Source organism: Hippocampus comes, unplaced genomic scaffold (assembly GCF_001891065.2).
Source record: "Hippocampus comes isolate QL1 unplaced genomic scaffold, H_comes_QL1_v1.1 scaffold153, whole genome shotgun sequence".
Lineage (NCBI taxonomy): Eukaryota > Metazoa > Chordata > Actinopteri > Syngnathiformes > Syngnathidae > Hippocampus > Hippocampus comes.
The window spans coordinates 542,970-561,637 of NW_017805991.1; the positions used below are offsets into that span (position 1 = coordinate 542,970).

Genomic DNA, 18,668 nt, shown 5'->3' on the forward strand with positions numbered 1-18,668 from the left:
CCCGCATGGTAATACCACACGTTCTAAGGGCAGACATCCTGAATCGGATACACGACGGACATCAAGGTCTGTCAAAGTGCAGAGAGCGGGCCAATATGTCTGTATGGTGGCCCGGTGTCTCATCTGAAATTAAACAGAAGGTCGAGTCCTGTCAAGAGTGCCATGAGATGAAGAGCACTCAGCGAAAAGAACCTCTTATTCCAACACTTCTACCTGAACGACCCTGGCAGAGACTTGCAGTCGACCTCTGTGAATACAACAAACACACCTACCTCATCGTGTCAGACTACTTCTCCCGTTTCTTGGAGATACTCTACATGCCGACAACCACAGCTTCACAGGTCGTCTTAAAGCTGAAGACAGTGTTTGCAAGGTTTGGCTGTCCAGACGAGGTTGTGTCAGATAACGGACCTCAATTCTCGAGTGAGGAATTTAAGGAATTCTCAAAAGACTATGATTTCCAGCACATGACCTCAAGCCCACACCATGCCCAAGGGAATGGACATGCAGAGAGAGGAGTTCAGTCCGCCAAGAGGATCTTACAACAAAAAGACCCTCTGCTTGCCCTCATGAGCTTCCGCTCAACTCCCTCCGCCACCACAGGCGTGAGCCCTGCAGAGCTTCTCATGGGCCGGAAAATCAAAACGACTCTTCCGACACTGGAGGCCAACCTTCAGCCCAAATGGCCGGATCTGGACACCGTCCGAGAAAGAGATGCTGCAGAGAAGAAGCTGCAGGCCCTCCACTACAACCGCCGTCACGGTGCCAGACCCCTCCCAGACCTTCATCCAGGGGACAGGGTCTCCACCAAGCTCGATCACGAGAAGGGCTGGACTACGCCAGCAGTGGTCTCGGGAGCGTGTGACACACCGCGCTCTTACCTCATCAGCACCGAGAAGGGGACTGTGCTTCGGAGGAACCGCCGCCATCTCCGTGTAGCACCAACTCCCCAGCCTGCCCAGACTACCTCACCCACATCCACCGGAGGTACTGGGGTGGGTTTCCAGTCTGAGACTGTTGCAGAACCAGAGACTGTCCCTCTAGACCCAGGTATGGTCTCTTCCCCAACACGGCCGCCGGATCAGACGCTGACCAGGTCGGGCCGGGTCAGCAGGCCAGTGGTTAAGCTGGACTTGTGAACTATATTGTATTTTTTGGGGGGGTGTGGGAAGCATTGACACTTGATATGCTCCGTGTTAAGTGATATTTGTGATGATATTTCAGACAAGGAAATGTTCATATTTTCATTGCATCTTATTTTGAGAAAAGAGAAATGATACTTAAATGTTATAGACATGGTTGAAGCTATTAGAATAGAAGTGTCATTTTGGTTAGTTGTAGTTTGTATGTGTTTGTATTTAACTCTGCTATATCCCAGTGAATATGTTGTATTTGACTTAGAGATTACTATTGCGTTCTTAAAAGGGGAGATGTCATATAATAGGTTATTATTATATGTTTAGTGCTTTACGAGAGTTTACACTATTTACGTCATGCTTGAGTTGATGGACAGGTCCCGCCTATAAGGGGGAGTTCCCGGAAGCAACTGCGAGTAAGTCCACCGCATGTTAGTTGCTCTGCCACGTTATTAATAAAAAGACACATAAAACCCAATCCCTGCCTGCCAACAATTATTACAACCAGTAAGGCAAAAACGAAATTAGCTACTTATACGATTCGAGGAAAAGGTAGGTGCTGACAAGTAGAATTTAAGGCAAAAACGAAATTAGCTACTTATACTATTCGAGGAAAAGGTAGGTGCTGACAAGTAGAATTTTACAATGTCACTATTAGTTCTAGTAAAACACAGATGTCAACTAGTGCAGATTTTGCTCACTAATAGGGAGCTGAATTTGCCTATTAGTAAGTGTTTCCAGCCTATTTTTGAGGATGCTCAAGCATCCCTAAAATTTGAGATTCCTTTTTATTTATTTTATTTTTTAATGTATGTCTATTTTTAAAAAGCAGCAAAGGCGTACTACCAAACAGTACCTCGGTGAAATGTGATATTAAAAAAACAAACAAACAAACCCTCGAACCCCACTTGCCTCATAAAATGGTTTGTTCCATCCAATTCCTCCCGCCTCCTACTACAGGGCTCCGAGCGAGCATGCAGTTTACACAAACAAATATTCTACCTTCCAATGATACACTGTAAGTAGAAAGCACCTGGCCTAAACCAGGACGGGTGACTATTTCTTAGCTCCTAAGCGACCACTCAGTACCTTACCAACACACTTTTACCATTGTCATTCCTAATATTTGCTGTATTTAATCGTAGTTCACTGTTTACATTGCTAGCTAGGAGTTAGCCGACGTTTTTCAAGCTAGGACACATTTCAGATAGTCAGAGGTAGCAAGCACCATTGTCCTCCATTTGAATTGGACGTAAGAAAGAGGTTGTGGCATAAATATTTGTTCATTTTGAAGCCAAGGTGCTACTGACAAGCTAACTGACTGGATGCTCATTCACATTGAACATGACTCCAATCAAGACACAGAGAGGAAGTACAAAGACAGGATATTTTTTACATTCATTTTCACCAAAGTCAATTCCGTTAATGCGTTTTACATGTTTCCGTTGCATTTAATATACTGTAAGTCGCAAAAACCAAGTCTAACGTATGTTTTCAGTAGGATTCATTGGGGTACTGGTTTACTCCAGAAAAAAAATCATAGGCCCCTGATAATGTTAATTGGAATATCGATGAATTTATTGTGTTTATTTAAAAAATACATGGGAAGAGGACACTGAAAAAAAGAATAATCTCCGATTAAATCGCAATCACATTATTGGGTTGGAGGACAAGAAAACATCTCAATTATGTTAGTTTTCAAAATCGTTCAGCCCAAGTCACCATCCCTAAACCTCAGATTTTCAAATCGCCCCTGATTTCAAAGTCATCCCAATAGTGAGGACAGAGAGCTGGATATTACGAAATAAATGCTCAAAACGCTTCCCATAAAGAAGTGTGTGTCTTCCGCCATCATGCAGGGCCATCCCAAATTGTCAAGCAGAAGGTGTTGGCGCATGCTTTTTGATTCTTACGTAATCCATGCAAATTGGACACGCTGGTGCGAGGTGTCGACAGTCGCGGGTCGTGTTTCAACTGCGCCGCTGCTGTCAAAACGGTGATGCATTCACAGGCTAAGCAGTTAAGGATTCACACACATTGTCGCCTTTTTTCTTCCTCCTCCGCAGGATGTTGCAAGATAGCGACGCTGTTGTTTTGACGCGTAAATATGCTTGGAAATCGACTGAGGATGTCAGTGGGAATTGAGGTCAGATGTTCCAAGGTGACCTGCCGGGTGACCGCTGTGATCTGCAGGGATCCATCAGCACTATTGACGACCTCTTATCAGCCATTGCCACAAATGGACAATCTGACAGGAAGCGGCGCACTAGTGCAGGTCAAAGTCTGACCATGAGAAACCAGCTGCTGAGTAGTCCCGTTTCTTAACGTACTTGTCTTATGTCTGTACAATTCACAGTAAGGTTGACCTTAAAATGGAAAACACATTTTTGAAAAAATGCACAAAAATAAATCTGGGCTCACAATTTGGAACTGCATAGTGACCTAGTTTGTAAAATGTAGGCCACTATAAAGCAAGTGGGTATATTTGTTTACTGATCATTAGCAATAAAATGCAAAAAGTTGCTAAAGGTAAACATAAGTCTTATACTACGATAATATAGATGTATACTGACTTATAGAACTAATAAAGGGGGTCTACTGTAACAGGACATCTGATTACTCCCAGTGAAAGGCCACGATATTCATTTCAAATTTGAGACTTCAATGTAATAAATGCAATGATGCAACACACGCACATAATGATGCTATTAAAGTAAATTCAAACATAATTTTCTGTGTTTAAAATGTTGAATTTCACGAAATAGAGAGACTTCTGACTTTGGACTTTTGGGAGACACGAGCCGTTTTTAAGGCGATTTTGCGCTCTGACTTGCAAACGGGCATTTGAGATACAAGCACTGTATGGTTGTAGTGAACTCAGCTCAGCTCGTGTCACAACAAGCAGCAGTTTGGCAGATAGTGAACAACTGTTGACAAAAAGAGGCTTCAAGCTGTAAATAGCCACTCCCGGCCGGCACTGTCAAAGAAAACATAAAACCAAGAGAGCTACACAGTTTGTATTTTAAACAACCACATACCTTGCTTTGAATAATTCAATTTAGTTTAACGCTAACAAACAATAAAATAGACGGATGAATGAAAGGCATTACTGTCGCTGTGTTTTAAGCCGTCAAGCAACAAATGATCGAACACAAATGGTGAAGGGGCACACGTAGACAGACAATATAACAATGCTCACAGGCATGTATTATTTATCTTTGGCAAAGAAAGACTAAAAGGACTGTGGTTTACTTAAGAGTGACATATTTATCAATTTGTTTTAGACTGCCCCCAGGTGGCCAAGGCGTGCACACCAGAGGGAGCAGAACAATGTCCATGGAATTGGGGCAAAAAAAAAAAAAAAGTGGCCAAAATTGTTTGCATTTTATTTCATTATGTCATTACTGTATGTCTTTATACATTATACCGGTAATATTTTAAAATGTTATTTTTCTTACGAAAATACATTTTAAAATGTTTTTAGGGGTTTTTTTTGGGGGGGTGCAAGGCTGGAATGCATAAATGACATTATAAGCAACAGATTCTCCTCAATATCTGACTTAAATGCTTGTTTTTCCACCACAATGACCTCATAAACCAGATTCAAACGTGACAAATATGATCACTCCGACTTGAAAGCACCACCGTGAGATTTCATGTCGTGAAATGAGAGTCCTTACAGTGTTTCTTCCTTCCTGGTTGTCGAGCCTGGCGCCCATTGGTGGGTGAGTGGTGACAGTGCTGATTAGACAATGATTAGATCCAATAAAAGAGTGCTGGTTAACGTGTGGTTAACGTTTGACCAGGCAGGATGAGAATTCACATCAGTCACGCCCGGACTGACTGGCAGGATCTCTCCGGAGAAAGGTGCGTCACCTCGACTCTCCTTTATACACGCTTTTGTTTGAATGTATTTAGTTTGAATGTATTTAAGGGTTTTTTTTTTTAAAGTGATTGTGGTTTGATTTTCTTTGTGGAGGCCTTCTTGGCATGTGCTGTCAATGGTTTCCTGAGCATGACCTTGGCTGTTTGCAAATGTTGAATATAAGAACGAAGGTTATTGATTCTATTATGTGGAAGACAAGAACTGCATTCTATTTTACAGTTGTTGTAGATTAATCACATCTTCGGTTTATACTTGCGGCAGCCTTTTTCATTTTTTTCATAAAGCCGGCCAAGGAACATACAAAATCGATGACATTAATATCATGCAACAATCCATCGAATGTTTATTACTGTACATTATGAACATTTGCGGGGTACATGGTTTGGGCCGCACCCTTTGCACCATTTGCTTTAAGTCAAAGAAAGTGAAAATACTTGTATGTTCTCGTCCTCCGGAAAGCAGAAGCCAATTTTAAAATAACCAAAATAGTTAGGCATTCCTTCAATAGAGAGTGTCTCAGGTTGGTGACTTTAAAAAAGGTCATTAGCCACCACTCAATGTCACCTTCACCCTTGTCCACCGGGGTCACTTCCCCTTTCATTGCACTACTTGAGTCATGTTCCTGTGTCTGTAGTATTATGACGAATGGTTTTATTACGCAATAGATAAGCTGTCTTTTTAAGAAAAGTGTGGACGTTGTGGGGTTTTAGGCAGAACACTGTCATAAGTAATACGTTTTATGCTGCCCAGACACTTCATTAGGTACACCTCCTCTGATATCGCTCTTGCATTGATACTTTCAGATTAAGGACTCTGATATCGCTCTTGTATTGACACTTTCAGATTGCGCTGGTGTACCAAATGAAGTGTCTGTTTCATGCACATTTGTTGGCTAAGGAACCATATTTGGTGATTTAAACTAGAGACAAAATGGATGCCCTAATAAGGCAGTAGGAATGGAAAGAACCAAAAGGATGAATAAGAATAATGATAGTAAAGAAAAAATACAATTCAATATTTTGAGAGAAAAAAAGTAGATTGCACCAATATATATTCATGATGACAAATTTTAGTGAAAGCATAATTAAATGGACAATACCACAGTAATTGTGATATATTAATGCTACAGTAATGTTTTTATTCTTTTCTGTTACGCCCCACTAGGGAGAGGAAAATTTTTTCGTGCCTTACAACTATAAATAGTATCATTTGTCCATAAAATCATTCAAAGTACACGGCTGCAAACCATAAACGAAAGCATATACTGTATAGATCTACATACTCCAAATAATAGCTTTATTGCTTTTCATTTTTAGTCTGTAACAGCAAAGAATTACAGTGCATCAATTTGCCTGAAATTAAAAAAAAAAAAATGTGCTCGCCACCGCCACCTACTGTACTGGACAGGAATTACACTTCATTCTCACGCGGCCAAAAAAAAAAGGGTCACACAGAGCCCCCCAAGGATCGACCCCACCCTTCCCCCAAAGGAGATCCCCCCTATTATTTGAGAAGGACCGCCCTGAGAGCAGTTTTGACACTGATTTAAAAAAACGCCTTCACTTTTTTTCTAGCACATAAGGTTTTGGAGATACTTTAATTTTCTCTTTTTAAGTGTGACCTATAAAGGCTGGCGTAATATGAAATCGATTGCATTGTAATTTATGACTACAACAGAATATGCCACCCTACGTTCAGTTTTTAAAATAGACCCTTTTACGATTTACAATTTACAATACAATTTAGGTAAAAAAAAAAAAGCAGTTGAACTTTGCACAGAAAACATGTTTTACTCGATGTATTAACTCGTCTCCTTCTTGTTGTTTGTCCGTAGACTGTGATGATGACTCCCATGGTGCATCTGTGTCTTCTGGCACTCTTGCTCGGCTCTGTGAGTACACTGCATATTCATAAGAAAATGTCAAAACACACACACAAAAAAAAAAAACCCCTCTTGGAGAGGAACCACACTCCATTTCCTGAGAAGCCATACGTGATGTAAAATGTGACTCATGGCTGAATCATTGAAGCGAAAGGTGTCCTTTGTCCCGTCCCGTCTTTGCTTAGGGAGGGCTGTCGAAGAAAGGCCAGACTTTTTCCATGTAATGCCGGTTCAATCAATAACTGATCTTGCTTGGTTCACTGACGTTTGGGAGCTGGAGTGAAAAGTGTGTTTCTTCCATTTGTACATTACACAGTGTCTCTTAAAATCTAGACATATTGAAAATATTATGAACTCCTTTTTTAAATTTTCATCCAGATTACATTTTTATTGTTATATGAAATATTTTGGTTCTATTTCATGTTACACAAAGTATGCTCAGTGCAAACCGAACACTTGTGCTCCAAAGAAAAAAAATCTGCCTACCTGAACAACTAGACTTTATTTGAGTTTAATCAAGGGCACTTTAAATGTCAACGGGTGGATTGACTCCCATTTACCATGAGTTTGAAAGTTACTGGTTGTGAGGTAGTGCCCACCTGTGCAACTTCAGTTCATTATTCTCACGTGGCTAACTACGGTCAGCAAATAGTAGGAATCCCTTCAGTGTGATGCAATACTCTTTGCTTTCTCAACCTTTGACAGGCTGCTGGCTTGGGCCTGGATGGCAAGAAGGTCCCATTTGAGAACTTGGTGATGAAGGTGCAGGAGGGCACACCTGTACCCTACGCACTCTGTCAGGTACCACACTCACACACACAAGCGCACACTAATTGTGACTTTTTTTTTTTTTAAGTTAATCTAATATGTGAGTTGTTTTTGCTCAGTTCCAGGTCAGCCATCCTGGTGTGAACGCTTTCAGGCTGAACGGAGAAGGCAGCGATGACATCAAGATCTCAGCTGACGGTTGGCTCTACTTGGACAAACCTCTGGACTGGTCCCAAAATGACAACTACCTTGTTGCGGTAACATACCCCTCACCATACGTGTGCAATTATGTCTCATGGATTTTAAGTGCTTGAGATTGTTTAAAAAAAAAAAAAAGCATGACAAAAATACAGTGCTGTTTTTTCATGCTTTTTTTTAGCACTGTATTTTTGTGTATAATTGACTTTTTGTCATTGCCCCAGAAAAAGAATCTAAATCCAAGGACCCTATTTTCGTAAGCGGGCACCCGTAAAAGTGTAACACAGGCGTAAAAACTGCCCCATCTTCATTTTCACCCTTGGGCAAATTGAGTTCACCGTGTGTGGGAATTCGACAGACTGCATTGGGCCTTGCTGGGCATTCCGAGGGCAATTTCTGTCACAATTTGGTGATAGAAGACAAACTAGAATTGATCAGTTAAAAGCAGGTCCAAGTTGTGGTGCAGGTAGTGCAATTCGATTTTGGCGGATTTGATCGAGGTGCAGGCAGACAGATTCTGACCTTCGCTGATATGTGTGGTGGATGTCACGTCCCTGATTTTATTTCATATGAATATGCTTGTGGTTGTTTCCAGGTGGAGGCCTTAGTGGACGATGAGGTCGTGGAGGGGCCCATTTTCGCAACCATCCACGTGCTGGACATCAACAACCACGCTCCATATTTTAACCAGAGTTACTACACCGCTTTGGTCCGAGAGAACACTCCAGCAGGTGTGCATTCTACTTCTAGACCCCCACCGTTGATCTTTGTAACCACAATCCAACCAGGGAAGCATTGTTATGTATCATTCCAGGTGTGCCGTTCACTCGTGTGTTTGCGTTGGATCGTGACGACCCCAGCACTCCCAATGCTCAGCTGACGTACAGCCTAGTCAGCCAGATCCCCAACCGACACAACACTCTGCTCTTCCAGGTGGATCCCAACTCGGGAGAGATCTCCACCACCGAGCAAGGTGACGCCCCGTCCCGCCCGCCTCACGTGCCGGGTGCGAAATGTCAGTAATCGTTCTATTTCTGCCCGTAATCTGGCAGCACATTGTCAGAGTGAAACCAGATTACGCAGCTCATCTGGTCTGGGCAAGATTAACGCAGATTGGTGGCAGACTGCCGTAATGTGTCGCGTGAGATTGCATATGACTGATTACTTGGAATCAGGCGGCACGTGAAGGCAAAGAAGGAGTCAGAACTGCATTGAAACACTTGATACATTGGAGCAGCCCAACTTTTTTCCCACCGGAAAAACAACATTCAGGTGTAGCGCTCAAAGCATTGTCATGTTGACCAGCATTAGAATGCGTTATAACTGCTGATCAAAAATGTATATTTGATATTGTAAGATACTGCATCGTTATGCACAGTTTGAACCTTAAAGTTAAATACAACTGAACTGTGCTCAGATAGTGATTCCCTCACGTACCACTTGGTCGTGCACAATTGTAATTGTTTGCGTGGTGCGCCCAAAATTTATTTTGTAGAGCCTCTAAAGTCCAACACAGTTTTTTTGTGATTTAGAATCACTTCACCCCACAGGAAATAATGCAAATACTTTTTTTCTTTTATTAGAGCACAGGGGGCAATTCTTTTTAGCTCAATGGTTACATTTAATGGTTTAAAATAGTCAGATAGGTATTTTGTAGATGAAGAGAAAAATGTAAAATTGTTTATTTTAATAATAGACTATTACAATGAAATATATCATCGTAGATGTAATAATTACAAACAGTGTTAACCTCAGTTTTAAGGGAGACTTGCTCATACATGATTTATCTTCCTTCATATGATTTTAAGAAGGAGTTAAATACTGTCAATCTTAAAATGTAAAAAAAAACAACAAACGATCAAAAAATGTAACACTGTACTCAAGTTTTACTCTGACGATGACTCGTGGAAGTACTGTGAAATGTGCAGAGTGGAATTCTGTGTGTTGCTTGAAGGTGAGCCTCTTCACACAAAATTGAATGTTATTTTTTTCAAAAACTTAAGCAGCTTGTGTCACGGTGTTTTAATTTCAAAATTTTTGTGTGACTTTAGAGGTTATTCTTACTGCTTTATCCTGCATGTGTAACAGGGGAGCGCATGCTCAATGCCAGGGAGACAATCCAGTACGCCAGAGGAGAAGACCGCAGCGCTGAGTCTCTCAGGGCAAAATTTAACAACTACTGTCCCTCGCCAACCGTCCCCAATGAAGAAAACCCCTTCTTCACTTGTGTGGAGAGAGCAGGTGTGTGTGCAACTTTCATTTCAGTTAGTCACTGATAATCAAGTTACCCCTCATCATCTTCTTTGGTGTCAGAGATGAGACGCAGCAACCTGGACCCCCTGGAGGACCCGGACTACACCTTAATCGTGAAAGTCCACGACATGGGAGGAGCATCCGAGATGGCGCTGAGCGGCAACTCCAGAGTGCACATTGCGGTGCAGCCCAATTTGTGGGTCAACCCCGGCAGGATTGCCATTCAGGAGCACCTGGAGGGATCCTACCCGCGAGTCATTACCAAGGTGAGGAGGAAATTCATTCAGATGCAGTCGCTCCACAATGACCCATCTTGTTGTCTGGTTTTAGGTCCAGTCCAATGAGCCAGGCGCCATTTACAGGCTTGTGCAGAAAGAACGAGAGCTGAGATTCCCTTTCCAGATCACAGAGGATGGAGAAATTCTGCTCACAGAGGAGCTAGACAGGGAGGAGAAGGACATGGTGAACGCCGCGAAAGCTTTTGCACATTATCGAGTTCCTCTTTGACATACGAAGCAGAGTTGGGAAGTAACAAATTACATGGAATGAAATTACGTCATCTCATTGCAAAGTTTATGTAACTCTACTGAGTTACATTACAGGGAAAGTAAAATAATTATAGTTGCTGTTAGAATTATTTTTTTTTTAATGGCCAAAATTTGGCTTATTAAATACCGGGAGTTTTTGTCTTCCTTCTTTGCCCCTTCTCAAGCCGACACTTGTGAATCATAAATGGTGATTGGCTGTCCCTTGTCATGTGGCAATATGCCACACTCGTCAGTTGATGGTACAGCAAACAGAAAAAAGATAATGGCTCAAACATATTAGTGCATTGCAATGAGTGTTTGCCGGCAGCGAAAATGCAGTTGACATTGAAAACATTGATTTCGTGCAATTTGCTCTGACGTGAGTGTGTACATTTGCAGAAATAGTAAGGTAAATAAAGAATATTGTAAAACTCCCAGGTCTTAAAATGGTTGCAAAAATGGTTAACAGCTTAGAGCATTTACTCAAAATTAATTGAAAAACGTAATCAAAATGGAATCAAACATTACTTCAGACAGTAAGCGAAACACTGACACAACTAATCCATTTTCAATAGCGTAACTAACTGGAACTGCTCCTGTTTCAGTACATCCTGGTAGTGATGGCCGAGGATGTCTATGAGAACCAGGTGGATCCCCCGATGGAGATCCACGTTGTGGTGGAGGATGTGAACGACAATGCGCCCGTGTGCGAGGAAGAGGAGACTGTGTTTGAGGTGCAGGAGGACGAGCCTGTAGGTGAGACCTCCGCAGTCGTTTTCTTTTTGTGCCCTTGTATTATCTATTTATTGTGGGGGATTATAAACATGTTTCCTGCACTGCAGTGGACTAGTGCATACATTTGGCTCTGCACCCGTGAATTTATATATACATATACATTTTGTGCCATCCTTGAATGGTAACATTTATGCCTGAGAGCACTTTGTAAATGTCTTCTAAAAAACAAAATACATTAAGAGCACGTATTTTGCACGTAAGCGCGTATTTAAAATGGCATTTTTGTCATACGGCTTGCTAGAAAGTGCGTGCATGGTTCTATGTGGGTAGCGCCGATTTAAAATTGTAGTCGATTGTCAAAATGTAGTATAAATACATATGCCCCCCCTCCTTAAGGAGTGTGTTGTGATCAATAAATCTCTGGTGTGCTTTCAGGCAGTCCGATCGGGGACCTGATAGCCCACGACGCCGACCAAGCGGAGACGTTGAACGCTCTGCTGACCTATACCATCATGTCGCAGCAGCCCTCCACCTCACCCGAAGCCTTCGCCATTGACGCCGCCTCCGGTCGAATCCAAACGCTGCGCGCGCTGCAGCGCAGGGACCATCAGGTGTACAACCTGGATGTTAGAGTCAGTGATCCAGGTACCTCGCACACACACACACACACACACACACACACACACACACACACACACACACACACACACACACACACACACACACACACACACACACAGACATTGATGTGCAGGTACTTACTCATCACTTCTGTCCTTCAGCTCACAGTGTTCTCTGTAAGGTCGTGGTCAAGGTCATTGATGTGAACAACGAGTTGCCTCGCTTTGAGAAGAATGATGTAAGCACACAATCGTTGCATCGCATTAGATCAGCGTGCGTCCGAATCAGAGGTGGCAAAAGGACTCACACGGTACTTGTGTAGGAGTATCAAAAAATCTGGTGCAAGTGGAAGTACTGATTCAACTCATTTAGTCAAGTAAAAGGCAAAATAAAGGGGAAAAAAAAGCACAGACTCTAAAATGTAGGAATTTTTCCTGTCAAAAATATAGCACGAGTCATTCATTAGGTAGCGTACCATTAGATAATTGATGAAGAGCAGAATGCCAGCACTCCACTTTTGATCTAATAAACAAGAGTGCAGTGGACCCCCACACACTTTATACTTGAACTTCCCCAGCACCTGAGCCAATTTTAACGCTTTCAGGGACAGTGGTTACTACAGTGGACGTCATATGATGTTATCAGGTTACAGGTTATCATTATGGGTGCATGAAAGGGTTAATAAAACCTGGCACATGAATGTTGGTGGGACTGGGTTGTAGTTTTCTAATATTAAGAGACATTAAGCTTTTTCTCCATAGTGAACGTTGATGGAAAGGAAAAAGTTAATGCCCCCCAAAAAATCCCAAACACCGTTGCAATTGTTTTGATATTTTTAGAGGTTAAAGGTAGAGATGTGTGTGTGTGAATTTTAATAATGACCGGTGGTAGTTTTTTTTTTTTTTTTTTTTTTACATTAAGTCACGTTAAGCTTTTTTGCATTAAGATAACTTCCTTGCGTGTAGTCAAGACAGCGGAAAAGTCTGTACATGAAAGTACAGCTCCTGATGATGTGTGTGTGCGCGTTGTCATTCAGTACGGCAGCTACACGGTGGTCGAAGACGCCGCCGTGGGACAAACGGTGCTCAACATCAGCGCGTCGGATGACGACGACGCAGACAGCGGCAGCTCCTTCATCGAGTTCCACATCACAGCCGGCAACGACGACGGCGTGTTTGCCGTGGAAACGGACGGAAAAGGCGTCGGCCACGTGGTCATCGCAAAGGTACAAACGTCACCTTATCAGGGGTTGTAATATTTTCGGGGTTTTCAGTTTTTACTTTTTTTTTCCCTGTTTCTGTTACTTTTCACTTTTTTTTTTTTAAATGCTTTGCTTAAGTTTAGCTCTTATTAGTTTTAGTGTTATTTTTTTTTCTAAATATATGGAATATTTGTCAAGTGCAAGATGAAACAAAAGAAAAGGTTAGAAAGTATGGTGTAGTAAATTAAACTACAATTTTATTGTCAAAAGACAGATTGACTTTACAGCACTACCGAAGTAAATACATTTAAAATGAACCCTGGAAGCTCATGAATCATATTAACTGGCAAAATGAAAATGGACTTTTTTGCTATAATTATAGTTTGTTTTGCTTTTAGCTTCAGGCGGCCCGGTGGTCAACTGGTTAGTGCGTCGGGCTCACACTGCAAAGGTGCAGGGTTTGATTCCGGCTCTGGCCTTCCTGGCTGGAGTTTGCATTTTCTCCCCGTGCCTACGTGGGTTTTCTCCGGGTACTCCGGTTTCCTCCCACATTCTAAAAACATGCACCATTGGGAATGCAACACTCTAAATTGTCTCTCGGTGTGATTGTGAGCTCGGATGGTTGTTCCTCTCTGTGTGCCCTGCGATTGGCTGGCAACCAGTTCAGGGTGCCACCCGGGCTACTGCCCGAAGGCAACTGGGATAGACTCCAGAACGCCCGCGACCCTCATGAGCATAAGCGGATTGTTAAATGAATGGAAGCAGATGGTATTCAGTTATTTTAAAATAATTTTGTTTATTTTATTTCGTTACCAAACATTTTTTTCCCAATTCTTTCATTAACTGTAACAACCTTGCACCCGTGCATGTAGAATCCTCACAGTTACTCTGTGAAAGGACATCAACTTGCGCTTTAAGAGATAGAATTGCAGCACAAGGTAATTTAGCTCAGTTGTCATGGTAACCTTTTTATTGAAATGCAATCTGTTCACAGTTATGCTTATGTAATAGCAATCGAGTGTTAAATTGTGTTTCAAATGCACTATGGGGACTGAGAATGATGTTTTTTAAAATGCAAATGTTTTTTTTCAATGGGCTACGGACCACCTAAAATAAAGGAGAATCTGGATAAAGGCTCTGACAGTGCATTGTTTAGTGTATTGCTGTTTGAGTCACTATGGTAACAATGGAAACATGTAGTTTTATATGTCTCCTAAGGGTAATGTTAGGCATCCAAACATTTCATTGTCAAATATGCACTCCTTGTGTGCCTCCAGCCTCTGGATTTTGAGACCTCGTCCTCCTACAAGTTGAAGATCGATGCTCGGAACCCGGAGCCTTTGATGAGCGGCCTGGAGTACGGTGCCGAATCCACCGCCTTCGCGTCCGTGTCGGTAACCGACGTCGACGAGGTCCCGGAATTTACCCTGGATATCCTGGAAGTAGTTGTGCCCGAAAACATCACAAAGGGAGCTGTGCTGCTCACGGTGGAGGCCAAGGACCCCGAAGGCAAAGAGATACGGTAAAGGACCATCTGCGGAAACTTTGCACCCCCTGACATTAGTACCAAACAGCAAGAGACTTGTGAGGGAGTGAGTGAGTGAGTGAGTGAGTGAGTGAGTGAGTGAGTGAGTGAGTGAGTGAGTGAGTGAGTTATCCATTTAGGCACTTGGTCATAGAGTGAGTGAGTGATTTATCTATTTAGGCACTTAGTCATAGAGTGAGTGAGTGAGTGAGTGAGTGAGTGAGTGCGTACTTATAGAAAAAAAATGAGACTTGTGTGAGTTAGTAAGTTAGTGGGTTTATTTAGTGTTCAAGTTTTTTAATTAGTTATTTGATGAGTAAGTTAATGATGAAGTGAGTCCGTTTTTTTGGTTTGTTCGTGAGTTATGTAGTTAATGAGTGAGTCAAATACTGAGTGCATGAGTTGGTTCACTTTCTGAGTGGGTGAATGAGTTAGGAAGTTTGTAAGTCATGTACCGGTAGTTAATGAGTGAGTTCGTAAGTTAGTGAGTTTGCCAATAAGTAAATTCATGAGTGAGTTAATCCGTGGTAAACTGTTTGTTAGACTGATATGAAAGTTTCATTGTTTTGCATGCACGAGGCTGAAGTGTGTGTTTATATGTCCAATGTTTCTGTGCAAGTTTACAAGCTATGACAACGTGATGGAGTAAACTGACCTCAAAAGCAGCACGTGCAAATCAATCACAAAGTCATCAATAATTCCTCGCACTTTAAATTTGCAGGCTTGTTTTGGACTTTGGTTCCATCACGTGTGCGTACATGAGTAAACTATTGATTTGTTTCCTCTGACTTTGTCTGGGTTATTGTTGTTGTTGTTGTTGTTGGGCAGTTTCAAGATGGAAGGTGACACTAAAGGCTGGCTGGAGTTGAACCCAGCCACCGGACAAATTACGACCAAAGACAAGCTGGACAGAGAGACCCTGGAGACCTTTGAAGTCACTGTCACTGCCTTCGAGAAGGGTCTGAGACATTTTGAAAAACACTTGTTGTGACACTTACATAATATTCTACTGGATCTTTTTTTTGCACTGTGTTGGGAAAAGAGTTATTTACATCCATTACAGTAACTAACGTATTTTACTGTCACAGAAGTCATTTGTAATATCATAGCGCTTGTCCTCATTAGGGTTGCGGAGAATGACCATAACTCCAAATGTCATCTCCACTCAACAGATAACCCTGAAAAGTTCGACGAGCGCATGGTGTCGGTGAGGCTGCTGGATGTGAATGACAACACCCCCAAACTGACGGAGACGCAGGCATTCATGTGCCTGAAGAAACCCGAGCCGGTGTTCATCAAGGCTCATGACGGAGACGGCGCTCCCTTTTCGCAGCCCTTCACCTTTGCCCTGGTCCACAGCAGAAAATCCCACAACTGGGACCTGCAAACCATTGACGGTACCGAAATGATGCAATGACTTTCCGATGTGCTATAAGACACCTTGTATGCACTTCCATCACGCTCCTCCGTTGTGTACTGCCCAGGCACCACAGCCAAGTTGACCCTGAAGAAAATGCCAACGGAAGACAGAACGTTTAGTCTGCCCATCAACGTGAAAGATAATGCAGGGATGGGAGTCACGCAGTCCTTTGAGGGTCAGTGAAGCAGTCCGAGACTTTCTTCTGTTTTATGAAAAAAACAAACAAAAAAAGAAAAACACTTAAGTACAACAGAATTCTACACTTACGCTTTTACAGAATTTATGACTAAAGTACTTCATCATCCCCCTCCACCACCGGGATTCCGTTCCAAAATCCATGATATAGAAGTACCCTAATTAAATACTCCTGCGGCATTTTTTTTAATCGCATTTTCACCACTTTATTTTTTTAAAGGTCTTTTTGAAACTATACAAACACATTCAAAGGCATTTAATTAGTGAGAGGATGAGGCAACAATATTGTACAATGTTACAGTGCACTGGTCCCTCTACCCATTTACAGTAAACAAACCGTGTTGTTTCCAAACTAACAAACTTATCATCACACATTATACACCGATAATCATCCCCACACATATACACTATAAAATGAACCTACAGCCATTCTGGAGGCGTAAAAAGCAGGATTACACAGATGGGACTTTCAGTCATTTTCAGCAAAAACGAGGCTAAGTTGAAAAACTGTACTTAGGTGTTTTTGTTCTTCTTTTGAATTTGCAATTGTGTGCTACCATCTACTGGTTGACAGTAGAATTACATCCAAAAATAAACAGGAAGCAGGTCAAAATAGTTATTTAAAAAAAAAAAAACCCTCCCAAAAAAAAATCTGTGAAATCTGCAATGGAAGGCATTTTACTGTTATTGTTTTCGTTGATGAGATATTACATAGTCTTCTTGAAGAAAAGTTGTAAGACTGCACAAATTATGACATTTATGTTCACTTTATTCTTCAAATTTGTTGAGGCTGTATCCGTCTTGTCAAGTACAATATTCTTTCGTTTTTAATGTAATGTCGTGAACATCGGCCATTGTGAGCCTTCCATATGTAAATCATGTTCCGGGTGAAAATCAAGCAAAAATTCAGAAAATGAAGCAATGTAGCAGCAAACAAATCTAAAAACAGGGGAAAATGCTACTTTTCATAACGATGAAAGTGCATTTGGTAAACTGTCAAAGCACATTCATTGTCAATCAAAAATAGTGAAATCTCAAAAAACTAAAGCCAATTCAAATAAACCAATTGTCATTTTTGGACTCGACAGCCAGAAAACATTCTAATATGTTTTGTGTAGTCATGTTATTATACAGTGCAGGGTGGTGTATTTAAAAAAAAAAAAAAAGACAGTCATACGCTAATCTATTTCTCCAACAACCAGTACAAGTGTGCACGTGCACGGAGCTGGGCTACTGCTACGTGGCACCAGGTGAGCACGGCTTCAAATACGGAATGGGACCCACCATCGGCATCCTGGCGGGAACTCTGGGATTCTGTGGTGAGTTTCTCCCTGACTTTTCTCTGTTGCTCCTTCCCCTCATTCTCAAAGCAAAAACAAAACAAACAAAAAAATCAACCACCCTTTGGTGTTTGCAGTTTTGGTCCTCGTCGTCGCGGTCAAACGTTCAAGTAAACGCAGTAAGAACAGCGAGGAGGCGGAGAAGAACGCCTTGATGTAGACACAACTCTGCATTTGTACTATTTTTTGTGTCATGTGAGGACTTTCTTGACGTTTCGAGGAAAGCGTGTACATTTAAGAGGGTTGCTTAGCTGCCAGTAGTCACCACAAAGTCTTTTTATTTTCTTGGCCATGTTGTATTTACTATATACATATGAGACATCATAAACAAAATAAAGACATGATTAAAAGTTGCCAAGCAGGATTACTCATGTCAGGTGGCCCCGCCCTAATTTATTGATGTGGCCCCACCACTGTAACATGAAAAATGTTGACTATAATGTGATATGTTTTGTTGGGCAATTACTGCTCTTTTTTTCCCCCCCTCAATAAACGAAACAAATGGGAGCCACTATTACATGATGGATGGTGTTTCTCTGAGTACGAAGTCATTTCTATTTCATTATTTCCCACACCAGCTCCAATTGTTGTGTGTGCTGCGTGTGTATGAAGAAGCGCGTGGGCCTGCAGGTGACATGAACACATGAACATCTCCCCATTCACTGAAAAGCCTTCTGTTCACATTGAGACATTTCACTCCGTATGGAGCGCTAGCACCCTCCAGTCAGTCTTGTCCTCCTCCTCCTCCTCCACTTCACCGGCCGTCTGCCGCTGAGCAGTCACGGCCAGAGCGCTGCCGCTCTGACTCACGTCTTATTAGACAGCGGGGAAGCAAGAGTTGTGTGATTGGTGGCTCATTGTGCCTTGCAAAGGGAAGACAATGCTGGTAAAGTGGAGACGGGGACAAAAACAACATCACATGCGGCCGGTCGGACGCCGACGCCACATGTGCCGTCGTGCGCGCAGAGCGGGCCACGTGCA

The 18,668-nt window shown here is 42.1% G+C and overlaps 1 protein-coding gene across 1 annotated transcript; it reads left to right on the forward strand.

Moving 5' to 3' along the window:
• Positions 1 to 4,936: 4,936 nt before the first annotated feature.
• Positions 4,937 to 18,204, forward strand: cdh17 (cadherin 17, LI cadherin (liver-intestine)). The gene is made up of 19 exons (XM_019892184.1): positions 4,937 to 5,003; positions 6,857 to 6,913; positions 7,610 to 7,705; positions 7,792 to 7,929; positions 8,466 to 8,601; positions 8,685 to 8,843; positions 9,959 to 10,111; positions 10,184 to 10,389; positions 10,454 to 10,585; positions 11,256 to 11,406; positions 11,821 to 12,030; positions 12,168 to 12,244; positions 13,043 to 13,231; positions 14,485 to 14,729; positions 15,561 to 15,691; positions 15,905 to 16,129; positions 16,217 to 16,327; positions 17,550 to 17,666; positions 17,765 to 18,204. The coding sequence occupies exons 2-19, from the start codon at positions 6,863 to 6,865 to the stop codon at positions 17,845 to 17,847; spliced, it is 2,610 nt and encodes an 869-aa protein (XP_019747743.1). The 5' UTR covers positions 4,937 to 5,003; positions 6,857 to 6,862; the 3' UTR covers positions 17,848 to 18,204.
• Positions 18,205 to 18,668: the final 464 nt, after the last annotated feature.

What these genes read in the sequence shown, in the direction of transcription:
- cdh17 (XM_019892184.1), top strand. Translation starts at nt 6,863, where the DNA reads ATGATGACTCCCATGGTGCATCTGTGTCTTCTGGCACTCTTGCTCGGC. An exon ending in TACCCTACGCACTCTGTCAG is followed by an intron (nt 7,706 to 7,791) that starts GTACCACACTCA and finishes GTTTTTGCTCAG; the next exon opens with TTCCAGGTCAGCCATCCTGG. An exon ending in ACCCGCGAGTCATTACCAAG is followed by an intron (nt 10,390 to 10,453) that starts GTGAGGAGGAAA and finishes GTCTGGTTTTAG; the next exon opens with GTCCAGTCCAATGAGCCAGG.